Genomic DNA, 12,410 nt, shown 5'->3' with positions numbered 1-12,410 from the left:
ATGCAGAAGGGATGAATTTTCATACCTTGATCGCCAGAAATGGCGGCCGGAGGAGGGAGATCGGCGGCCGTGAAGATCGGGCGACATCCGGGCGAAAATTGCCATTTTTCGACGGCTGGAGCGGCGGCCGATGTCGGGGGTGGGCTGGGTCGTGACGCCGAGGTTGAGCCGGTTCTTTTGGCACCGGCCCCGTCCGCAGCCGCGGCCGGTGGCCGGAGATACAAGGAGAGAGAGAGAGAGAGCTGACGGGAGAGAGAGAGAGGTCGCGGGAGAGAGAGAGAGAGAGAGAGAGAGAGAGAGAGAGAGAGAGAGAGAGAGAGAGAGAGAGAAAAACCAGATTTTTATAAAAATCCCGTTTCAAAATATTTACGATTGTGCCACTGGGCTTCTTTTGACCATATCTCTCTCGTTACAACTCCGATTCGAGCCTACTACGTGTCTATGAACTCGTCTCAGTACGACCTATCCAAAAATACAAGTCACGGCTCCAAACTCTCTCCGGTTAAAAATATGATTAAAATACCCTTAAATAATTAAATAATTAAATAAGGGTTAAATTTGGGGAAATTTGGGGTCGGGGTGTTACAATAACCTTCAGGGACCTTCATACCATAGAAATAATTGCAAACTGCTCTTTTCTCTGCTCTTAACAAATTCCAAGGACCTAAAGGCAAGCGAGTACGTCTTTCTCCATACTCGGGTTGCAAATCAGTTTTGACCCCCATGTTCAATAAATCTAACCGAACATCAATCCCATCTTTATTTTTTCCAGAGATCTCCAGCAATGTACCAATGATACTATTGCAAACATTCTCCTCAATGTGCATAACATCTAGAAAATGCATCACGCGAAGGTATTTCCAATACTCGAGATCAAAGAATTTGGATTTCTTCTTCCAACAAACTTCATCACCATCATTCTCACCATCACTTCCCCCATTTTTCGAGCCCCATATGTAATTAATATCTTGAACCATATGTAGAACTTCTTCTCTGGTTAATGGCTCGAGAGGCGTCCCATATTCAGGTTTCCCATTAAAAGCTACACACTGCCTCGGATATGGATGATTGATTAGTAACCATTTTCTATACCCAATGTAACAAATTTTGTGGCCATTTTTCAACCTGTGACTAGGTGTATCATCGTCGCATATTAGACAAGCTTTATATCCTTTAACGACACAACTAGATAAGTTCCCAAAGGCAGGAAAATCATTAATTGTCCACAGTAATACACCTTCAAGTGTAAAGTATTCTCCGATGTGTGCATCATACACTCATCTAATCTCATCCTACAGAGATATTAAATCATCAATCAAAGGCTCTAAGTAGACGTCTATATCATTTCTGAGCTGTAAAGGACCGGAAATCAATAAGGTCAACATCATGAACTTCCGTTTCATGCATATCCATGGTGGGAGATTATATGTAACTAAGATAACTGGCCAATAACTGTATCTACTACTTAAAGAATTGTGGGGATTGAATCCATCAGATCAGAGAGCCAATCTCAAGTTTCTCGGTCTTTACCAAACTCGGGCCATTTATCATCAAGTTTCCAAGATGGGGAATCCGCTGGATGAGACATATGACCTTCAGCTGATTGTCTAGCAGCATGCCAAGTCGAACTCTTAGTTTTCTTATGTGATTGAAACATCCTTTTAAACCTTGGAATTGGAGGAAAATACCACACCACCTTCGCTGGCACAACCTCTTTCAAGATTAAATCTTTGCCTTCCTTCCACCTTAAGATACCACAAGTAGGACAATTAGTTGAATCTTCATAATCCTTCTTATACAAGATGCAGTCATTGGGACATGAGTGGATTTTCTCATAACTCATCCCTAAAGCAGACAAAGTCTTTTTTGCCTCATATATAGAGAGGAAGGTAGCGTATTTCCTTCTGGAAGCAAATCTGCTTGAAGTATCAATAATTCTGTAAAACAAACATCACTCATCCCATGTTTTGCTTTCAAATTATATAACTTCACCAAAGCCGACAACTTCGTGTACTTACTGCAACCAGGGTACAAGGGTTGATCTCCATCCCCAATCACATTAGCAAACTCATAAGGATCAGATCCAATATCACCTAAATCATTATCATCCATTCCTAATTCTTCAAAAACAAAACTGAACCTACTTTGCTCATCTTCTTCCACATTTCTACTAGCATTAGTAGTCCATTCCCAAGGTTCTCCGTGCCATGTCCAAATCTTATAGCTTTGGTCAATTCCATTAAAGTATAAGTGGTCCATTATAATTCCAACCCCAAACAATCGAATATTCCCACATTTAACACATGGACAAAGAATATGAGTTGTATTTCCAAGATTTTTTATAGCAAAATTCAAAAATCCTTCCACCCCTAACTCATATGCCTTCGATCTTCTATCTGCATGCATCCATGACTTATCCATCTCACACACTATAAAATCATATATATAATAAAGTGAAAAGACCAATAATGAAACACTACTATATTCACATAGCAAAGAATAAATTGAAAATAAAAAATTAAACAAGAATCAAACGACGGTTTTTACAAAATAATCGTTGTGTAATAGATATAAAATAAAATATAAGTCATATTAAAATGAAATGACAAATGTACATAACCGATGTTGCATCCCTTTACAATGACGTTAGACCACACTTAACGTCGTCCTAGATCATACTAGACGTCAAAAAGCAATCACCGACGTGGTTTGTAAATTACAACGTCAGCTTTTTCTTAATAACTGACGTGGGTTATATTTACAACGTCTTTTCTAAAGTAGATGCCGCCATTGTTTATCTCTACAACGTCAGGTTTTGTAAGCTAACCACCATTGTATGTCTTTAAGACGTTGAGATGTTTGTACAAATGGACGTACTATATCGGTACAAAAATTTTCGTTAAAATATGAAGGTGCATGTAGACTTCAGTTTTATATATAAACCGTTGTGTTTCTTCCTGTTACATGGCATTTTTAAGAATTCTCATTGATGCTTTATTTAGTTTTTATGAATTACTGTCGTTTTAATTCATTTAAAGACATAAATATCCTAAACAAACACCCAATGACCCCTACACATAGTGATCCATATAGGTTAAATAGTACAAAGAAAAATATTACAAGAAAAATAGGTTAAATAGTTAAGGGGACTAACCCTAGATTATAAGGCACCAAGAAAAATTGATCCCCATCTGCGTTTTTCAAGTGGTCTGACAGATGTTTTGTTCGGTAAGAAAAAATACCAGATTGAGAGCTGACTTGTCCAGGCTCAACGGGGCCAACAAGGTTTACCACATTTGTCATTTTTAAATAGTCAAATAGGTACCTAAATATATGAAATTCAATTAAAGGAGATTTTAATTTAAAAGAAAGCGAAATGTAAAAAAAAAAAAAAAAAATTGGATTTCTAGAATTACCTCATTTATACTGCAATCACTGTGGATCCAATCTCAACCATGGAAGCAAGCTGTAAAATATGTTCACACAAGAGGAAGGTATCATGGTCAGTGCCAAACACTTTCTCTAGAATGTGAACTCTAATGGTCTCGTTAGCAGGCTTTAACTTGGTCTAGAAAAATTGGCATAGGGTTACAGAGGAGGTGGCATGTCTAGCTTTGAGAGATCCTATTACAAGAAATAAATAAAGAAATATAAGTTAGTTTGTACATCAAGTAAAATAAACAACTCTAACTAAACCAACCAAACCGACGCTATATATAATATAAATGATGGTCTCTAGAACATACTGACGGAGTAAACGTTATAGACGATGGTAAAGACATAACCGTCATTGTGTAAATGTTCTAACGTCGCTACCCTATAGAAAGGTTGTCTAATTAAAATGCAGTGAAGGCTTTAACGAAATAGACGACGTAATAAAAACTGACGTAGTAAAACACTGAGACAACGGTTAACAGCAACGTCTATTTAAAATTATAAATCAGAAAAAATCAAATGTTAGAGATTTTACCTTTTCATCTTGCCCTTTTTCAGCAGCATCAGCATCATTCGTGGGATTTTCTTCCTCTAAAACAACGGGTCTCACATTAGAGCAACTTGCTTTGTCAGACATTGGATTTTTTGGGCTTTGCTCTTGAGACAGTAAAGGAATTGGAGTCATTGGAGTAATTGGGTTTTATTGAGCAAGTTGGGATCAAAGTTGGGAATTAGTTGACTGAATTGTTTCAACAAAATTTCCCTATCTGCCCTGACTGCTTCCAAAACAGATTCCTTTGCCCTAGCCTCCTTTTGGTTTCTTCTCTCACTGACTCCATAACACTTTCCTTCCCTTTGTCAGCAAATTTTACTCTCTGTTGTCTCGGCAAATTGAAGAATTGAGGCGGGGAAACCCCAGCCCCAACACCTCTGACTTTCCAACCATGCTCAGGGGTTCCCAAATTTAAGGTCCAAATATTGTTCCTCCGAGAGAAAGTCAGAGTGCCCTCGGAGACTTGTTTTTTTAAATCATCCGAAGAGAGAGAGAGAGAGATTGAGAGAGAGAATGTTAGTGAGTGAACAGATTGTAAAACAGATAAAATAAACAACTAAATAAAAAATATTAACCGACGTGGCAAATAAGTGAAGATGACGGATTATTTAAAAAACTGATGTAGTAATTCATTTCACACGTCGGTAATAAATTACCGTCGTTGTGCATGCATTCTAACGTCGGCGTATGAAAAAAACGGTCGTATAATTAACATCCAAACAAAAAAAATTTTAACCAAAATATTCATGGATTTCCAGAAATTGTGTACAAACCAATTGTAGAGAAATAAAGAGAGAGAGAGAGAGAGAGAGAGAGAGAGAGAGAGAGAGAGTGTGTGTGTGTGTGTGTGTGTGTGTGTGTGTGTGTGTGTGCATGTGAATATGAAGAAATTTTAAAACTTTAATTTAAAACGTCTAACTCAGAAAAATAAACCGTCGTGGTAATTCATTACAGACGTCGGTTTCCGAAAAATACCAACGTCATATCACTTTTTAAACTGCAGTAAATAAAAACCATCGCGGTATTTCATGTATAACGACAGTACAAAAACAAATGACGTCTAAATGAATATGAAGAAAGTTTAAAACTTTAATTTAACACGTCAACACAGAAATATAACCGTCGTGGTAATTCAATACCGACATCATATCAAATTTTAAACGGCGGTAAATAAAAACCATCGTGGTGTTTCATGTCTAACGACGGTTACTAAAACAAACGACGTCTAAATGAAAAATAAAACCTCTGTTTTACAAATTTAGAATAGAGTCAGTAAGACTTGCGATTAATTTTGCCTTCTCTGCAACCTTTGGATCAAGGACATTTCCCTGCTTATCTTCTCTTGCCTTCTTCCATAGCAAAGATCGATCGATTTCTTCACTGGGCATGGTTTCTTCCAATTGGTCCTCCAAACCAACATACCCTTTTCGAGACAACCTATGGTTGTACTCGCATTTTTTCCTTCTCTGTCATTGCTCATAATGCACAGCCTCAAAATCTGAGGATAACCTTGAAGCTACAAAGGCATCCCATTGCGATTTCTCTATGAAGTTATAAAGCTGAGGGGGTTCTTTTAACTTCTCCTTCTCATTTACGAATGGAAGGATAAACTGCCTAGTTAAGGTAGACTTGAAATCCTTCTATTTGTTGCTGGCAAACGACACCACCATCTTCTTGCCCCCTTCCCCAACAAGATAAGCCATTTGAACAGCTCCCTAAATCTACTCCTTCAAGTCCTTGGGCAATTGAGTCCTTTTCTTGTCCATAAGAGGAACAACGGTGAGTGCCAAAACACCAATGTAACTCTGCATCTCAATAGCAGCCTTGCCATATGCTCTGCCACTTTTATTGTACTCAACCATAGGCTTAATCTTCTGGATTTTCCTCTTCACAACACGGTTCACTGTGTTGATACTGCAAATCAATTTTGGCTCCTCATCAAATGTCGCAGAGCTTGGGTCTTTCTCGAAGGTTGAAGTAAATCTCATCTTCTTTGCAGGATTGCTTTGGACATATTTGGCTTCGCTAATTTGTGCCTTTGAAACTGCAAGGTCCTTGCTTTGACCTTTAGATACTTGAGCCTCCTTACTTTCAGATTTCGTAACCATGTTTAGAGAGAAAAAAAAAACTGCAAGTACACAATGACGGTTAATTAAAAATAATGACGTAATATTAAAGTTAAGATGTCGGCAAAAAAACAAAACCGTCGTGACATTCTTTAGAACCATGGATGTTCAAATACGTTGTAGTAAGGGAATTAAAACGACGAAAATAAGATCAAACCGTCGTCTTATTATGAGTTCATAAATAAATGCCCAGATTTCTCTCTCCGACGTTCGTTTCAAATGAGACGACGGTAATATCTTAATTACATCATATTTATCCACACACTACGCCGGTTATTAAGTACAGTCGTGCTACTGAAACAGCACGAATTTAATTACCATCGCGTTGTGTGAATAAAAACATCAAATAAAAGACAAAACCGTCGTCCTCACACGACATGAGTCTGAGGGACTAGTGATTTTATTTAAACCAGGGAAAGATTTTTTCACTAAAAAGGAGTCTTGTTTCCAAACTCGTTCTTTAAATAAATAAATAAATAAAACTTCAAATGATATTGAAAAAAGGTAAAAGAGAGTGAGAAAATACCATTGGCTGGCAAAGAAAGTTTTCTTCGAAAGTAAACTTAGGAGTTTTGGAGATGAAGATGAGGAAGATGAAAAGAATCAGACACACAGCTTTTGGGAAATGAGAGGGAAACTGAGAGGAAACTGAAAAATTTTATCGGTTAGAGTGAACGTAAAACTTTAGGTCAGGTGACGAAAAAGTTTTTATATTGTCTAAAAGATCAATACAACGACGGTTTTGTGGCAAAAACGCCCTAGTATGTCCTTCCTACGACATTATAATAGCAGAAACCGACGTGGTTAGTTATAAGCCAATTGACTTTTTGTATTTCAAAAACGACATGGTTATCTGGGCACTACACATCAATAGTTTACTTTTAAAGAAGTGATATTATAAGTTATCACGTCGTTAATTAATGCATAACCGCCGTTGTTTGTTATAAAGTCGTTGAATTTAGTTTAAGATACCGACGTGGTTATTTTTGTATATACGACAACAATTTAGTACTCACCGACGTGGATTGATTTAATTAGACGTCGCTACGTGTAATAGAACCGACGTGGATAGTGAAGATTACTATTATAAATAAATTTTTTCACGCGTTCTTTCACTTTCAGTTTTTAATTAGGGTTCCATCTTCTTCTTGCCCTTGGCTACCGTCCTCACTTCAGGCCTTGGCTCTGTCTCACCTCCCTGGAGGCAATAGTTTGGATGTTGATGTGCGTGCGCGTTTGTGTATCTGAAAGACACAAATACACATACATCATCAACTTCTAAAAAATTATCTTTCTGAAAGCAAATGTTTTGGATGTTGATGTGTGGCTGCCGTCATCAAATTTTAGAGGCAAATTATTTTTGATGTGTATGTGCCTTTGTGTATCTCAAAGACACAAAGACACATACATCGTCAACGTCTAAAATATTGTCTTTCTCTCACATTGGTGAATCACATATTGTCTTTCCCTCTGGTACGATTTCATTCTAATTTCTTTTTAAGACAGTTTTCAATATAAACCATCGTAGCTTTTACAATTCTTGTGATTCTGTTGATCTACTGTAGTAGGCTACAAAAATCACATAAATAAATCATAAAAAGCAATAAAAATTAAGATGTTGGTTTACAGATAAGGTCAAATGTATAAAGTGAATAAATACGACGGTACTTTTGAATTCACGTTGTGGTAAAGTAATATTATACGTCGTTAATTGAACAAACCGACATGGTTAGTACAACTTACGCGGACAGTAGAGTATTAGTTACCGTCGTAGTACACTGTGAATAAAAAGTCGATAAATTTATCTTTACCGTCGTGGTACATAGATTTAATATGGCGCAGTTTTGTAATATACCAAAGTGGATTCTTTTGAAATTATATGACACTCACTAAGAAAATTTGGTTGTGTTTATTTAGGAGTAAACACGGCAGCTATTGTTGACAACCGTCGTCTTTACTTTCTACATTGGTGGCTTCATAGCTACTATCGTTATTTTTGGGCTCAGTGTTTGTCTCTAAGGAAAACCTTTTCAATAAGACAATGCTTTTTTAATTTTGTGCGATGTTTTTTTAAAACATCCATGAGAATCTCCATTTTTGAGCGTTTAAGTTGTTCATCCACGATGGTTTTCTATTACCGTTGTCTTTTCAAACATAACTACGAGTTTTTGATCTATCGTAGTTGTTTTCTGGTCGTCTTTTTCACTTTTTGTAGTAGTGCTAGTTTGTTTGGCTTGAATACACACTTCACATTTGTGCTTAAGGTCCACGTTAGACTTATGGATTAACTCAAGATCCATTGACCTTTTGATTTTGCTCAAACTTACATGTCCTAACCTTCCATGCTATACATTACAAGACTCAACTTTAAAAACTTGATGAGAAATTTTATTATCTTCAAAAACTACATTTATTTTGAATAATCCATCACAAACTTATCCTTTTCCATTAAAGACATCGTTTCTAGTTATAACAATCATATTCGACTCTATTACAATTTTGTATCCTTGTTTTACTAAGGACGATCCACTGATAAGGTTTCTCCTCATGTCAGGAACATGTCGCACATCCTTTAGAGTTAGAGCCTTCCTAGATGTCATCTTCAATTCCACTTCTCCTATTCCACGTACTTGTGCAACGATGTCATTTTCTCGGGTTACACTTCCTCCACTTGAGGTCTGGTAATTTTTGAAAAATCATTTGTCAAAACACACATGTACGTTTGCCCCAGAATCTAACCACCAATCACTATTACTTAAATATGCTACATTTACTAGAGGCTTAAAACTATACCTTAGATTGGGTTCATCTTGATCCGCCAACACATTCACTTGGGCTTTAGGACCCCTTTGTCCTTTGTTCCACTTAGGCTTTGGCTTGTAGGGCTCGGTCTTCTTGTAATTACAGTCTTTGGCCCAGTGATTTGTTCTCCCACAAACAAAGCATGGTTAATCCATATTTCCATTGGAATTGTTATGGGGTCTATTGTGCTGGCGATTTTGGTTTTGGTTGAATTGATTATGGTTGGGTTGGCTATTTTTGTTTGTCCTCGTTAAAAATTTCCTTCTAGATTGGAAACGATTCTTATTGTTTGAACTTTCCACTAGGTTCATGTTTGTCTTTTCTTCCTTAGGCTTGTTACTTGATCTATGTTTCTCTTCAATCCTAAGGGAGTTTAATACTTGGGTTAAGGTTAAATCTCCTTGTTTGTGCCTAAGGGTTTTCGCAAAGTTTAACCAACTTGGAGGTAATTTATCAATGAGACAAGAAACTTTAAACTCTTCACTAAACGTAGTACCCTAAGTTCTATTTCCTTAAAAATCTTGGTACTCATGAATTTGTTCACTTATAGTTTTATTCTCAACCATCATATAGTTATTAAAGTTTGAGATTGTAAAACGATATATTCCCGCATCTTCTATCCCATATTCAGCTTCTAATTCATCCCATAAAGTTTTTGCAACTTTTTGTATCTTGATAAACATCATACAGATCATCAGAGAGAGCACTAAGGATTCTGTTATGGCAATGATATTCTAATTCTTCTTTTGTCATCTTCTCCTTAGTTTTAGAAGTGGTTTTAGTAGTTTTATTAGGTGTGGTTTGATCTTCTAAGGCAGAAACTAACCCTAAGACAGTTAACCAATATTTAAGTTGTCTTTGCCACCTCTTAAAATTTGTCCCATTAAATTTTCCAGGTTTAACGTTATTGGTCTCTATATTATCCTTCTCAGTTCCAATAAACAATAATGAAGCAACAAAATCTAAAATTTAAATGTAATAGAAATTGAGATTTAATAACTGTTGTAACCTCAAAGGTTATGGGTGCCCACCATAAGGCCATTGTAAGTCCTCTATTATATCCATCATTATACCTATCATTCCAGGGTTGTAACCTATGCACTAAATACCATATTTATCATTGGTTATTATTTTTTGTAACCCACTACTTAAGGGTGGTAAATGGTGATGTATTTCCTATGGCTATAAATAGTAGGCACTAAAGATGAATAAAACACTTGAGCATTAGGCTATTGAGAACTACTTTTACTTTTCATATACTTTCTCTATTCACTTTTACAACATGTTATCAGCATAACTCTATTGCCAGTTGAGGATCTTGGCTTAGACTTGGTATAATTTTTCTTATCTAATTTCTTATTTTATTTCAGTTGATGCTATAATATTTTTTTTTTCTTTCGCTAATCAAGTTTCTTTGAGACATAATCTCACACATGTTGATTAACTATAAGACAGAAGGATGCTATGACTCAAAGTTTGGTTCTACTATGTTCTTAGCTTTTCTTTTCTAACCAATTGTGCAAGGTCTCTATTTTTTTATATATTTAATATACACTGTAACATGCATATAATTTTATATATTATAATATACAAATAAACGGTTGCATTTTTATAAAGATGAATTTTATTTATACATTAGAACTCGAAGTTCACATCCTAATGATTTAAACTTGAAGTTTTAAATCAAAGAAATCCAATAATTCTAGAACTTGAAATTCTAAGTTATATAATTATTTTAGAGCCTGAAGCCCTAAAATGTATAGAACTCAAACATGTAGCTTTGAGTGACTAATTATGCATATGTTCATTTATTTATTTTTTTTACTAATATGATCATTTTTATTATTATTGAGGCATATTTTAATTTTTCATGTTTACAATTAATTAATTTTGAAATATATATATATATTGTTTTAGACATATTCAACAATGTCAAATCTCACGAAGCTTGAGTTTGTTGCACTTGACATTTCTGGCAAGAACTATTTGACATGGATCCTTGATGCTGAAATTCATTTGAATACAAAGGATCTTGGAAATACCATCAAGGAAGGAAATGAAGCATCCCTGCAAGATCGCTCGAAAGCTATGATTTTCCTTTGCCATCACCTTATTGAAGGATTGAAATCTGAATACCTTGGGGTGAAGGATCCTGCTATCCTATGGAAAAATTTGGAAGAAAGGTATGACCATCAGAAGAGTATAATTCTTCCAAAGGCTCGTTATGATTGGATGTAACTGCGCTTGCAGGATTTCAAAATAGTGAATGAGTATAACTCAGCAATGTTCAAAACTGTCTCTCAATTGAGGTTGTGTGGAGACACGATTACTGATGAAGATATGTTGGAGAAAAAATTCACAACTTTTCATGCATCAAACATGCTCCTGCAATAGCAATACTGAGAAAATGGATTTACAAAATATTCCCAACTGAGCTTTTGATGAAAAACCATCATTCCCACCTGACTGGCTCAAAACCATTTCCTGAAGCAAATGCAAATGCATCATTCCCTGAAGCAAATGCAAGTAATCATGGCCATGGTAGTGGTCGTAGTTATGGTCGTGGCCGCGGTCGTGGTCATTATAATTTTCAAAACCGAGGTGGTCACAATAATGCCTCAAATAAGAGAAGTGCACCATACCACCAGAAGTGGAATATCAATGAAGAAAAACAAGGAAAAGGGAAAGGTGTGTAGATTAATTCTGAAAAGAAAAGTGATGAGGCTTGTTATAGGTGTGGCATGAAAGGACATTGGTCTCGTACCTGTCGTACGGTGAAACACCTGGTTAATCTTTATCAAGCATAAATTACGGAAAACGAAAAAGAGAAAGAAACAAACTTCACTGATTTCGACAATATTTTTTATGATTTTACCGAGCCACTGGATATCACCCATTTGGAAGTGTCAGATTTCTTTGCGGAATCAAGCGGCACATTTGATGATTCATATGGTGATGGAAATACCAATGTTGGTGATGAAAATATGAAGGATGGTGATGATGATGCCAATGATGGAAACCCCAATATTGACTAATTGTATGTTGCTCTATTATGTTGCTTGATTTCAATTCAATAAAACGATATGAACTTATGATTTAAGTTTCAGTTTTTCATTTTTAATGCTTTCAATTCAATAAAATGATCTATGGTCCCATAATTTTATTTTATTTTTTTATTTTATTTTATTTTTATTATATTTATTCATAAACTTATTAGATGTATTTTTCTTTAAATGAAGAAGCATGGAAAATGTCAATGCTTTGAGCAATTCCAAGATGCATGATGGAGATGTATGTTTGGTGGATACTGCAACAACACATACAATCCTTTGGGATAAGAAATATTTTTCAAACTTAAAATTAGCAAAAGCCAATGAGAATACAATTTCAGGTAGTGCAAAGCTAATCAAAGGCTCTGGAAGAGCCAGTTTAATATTACCTGGAGGAACACACATTTATATCAAAGAGGCTTTATATTCTGTCATATCCAAAAG

The 12,410-nt window shown here is 35.8% G+C and overlaps 1 protein-coding gene across 1 annotated transcript; it reads left to right on the top strand.

Moving 5' to 3' along the window:
• Positions 10,846 to 11,951, top strand: LOC109947332. Its single transcript, XM_020557276.1, has 3 exons — positions 10,846 to 11,099; positions 11,255 to 11,604; positions 11,743 to 11,951. The coding sequence occupies exons 1-3, from the start codon at positions 10,846 to 10,848 to the stop codon at positions 11,949 to 11,951; spliced, it is 813 nt and encodes a 270-aa protein (XP_020412865.1).

This window comes from Prunus persica, chromosome G2 (genome assembly GCF_000346465.2).
Source record: "Prunus persica cultivar Lovell chromosome G2, Prunus_persica_NCBIv2, whole genome shotgun sequence".
Taxonomy (NCBI): domain Eukaryota; kingdom Viridiplantae; phylum Streptophyta; class Magnoliopsida; order Rosales; family Rosaceae; genus Prunus; species Prunus persica.
This window is presented reverse-complemented; position numbering and strand designations above follow the sequence as displayed.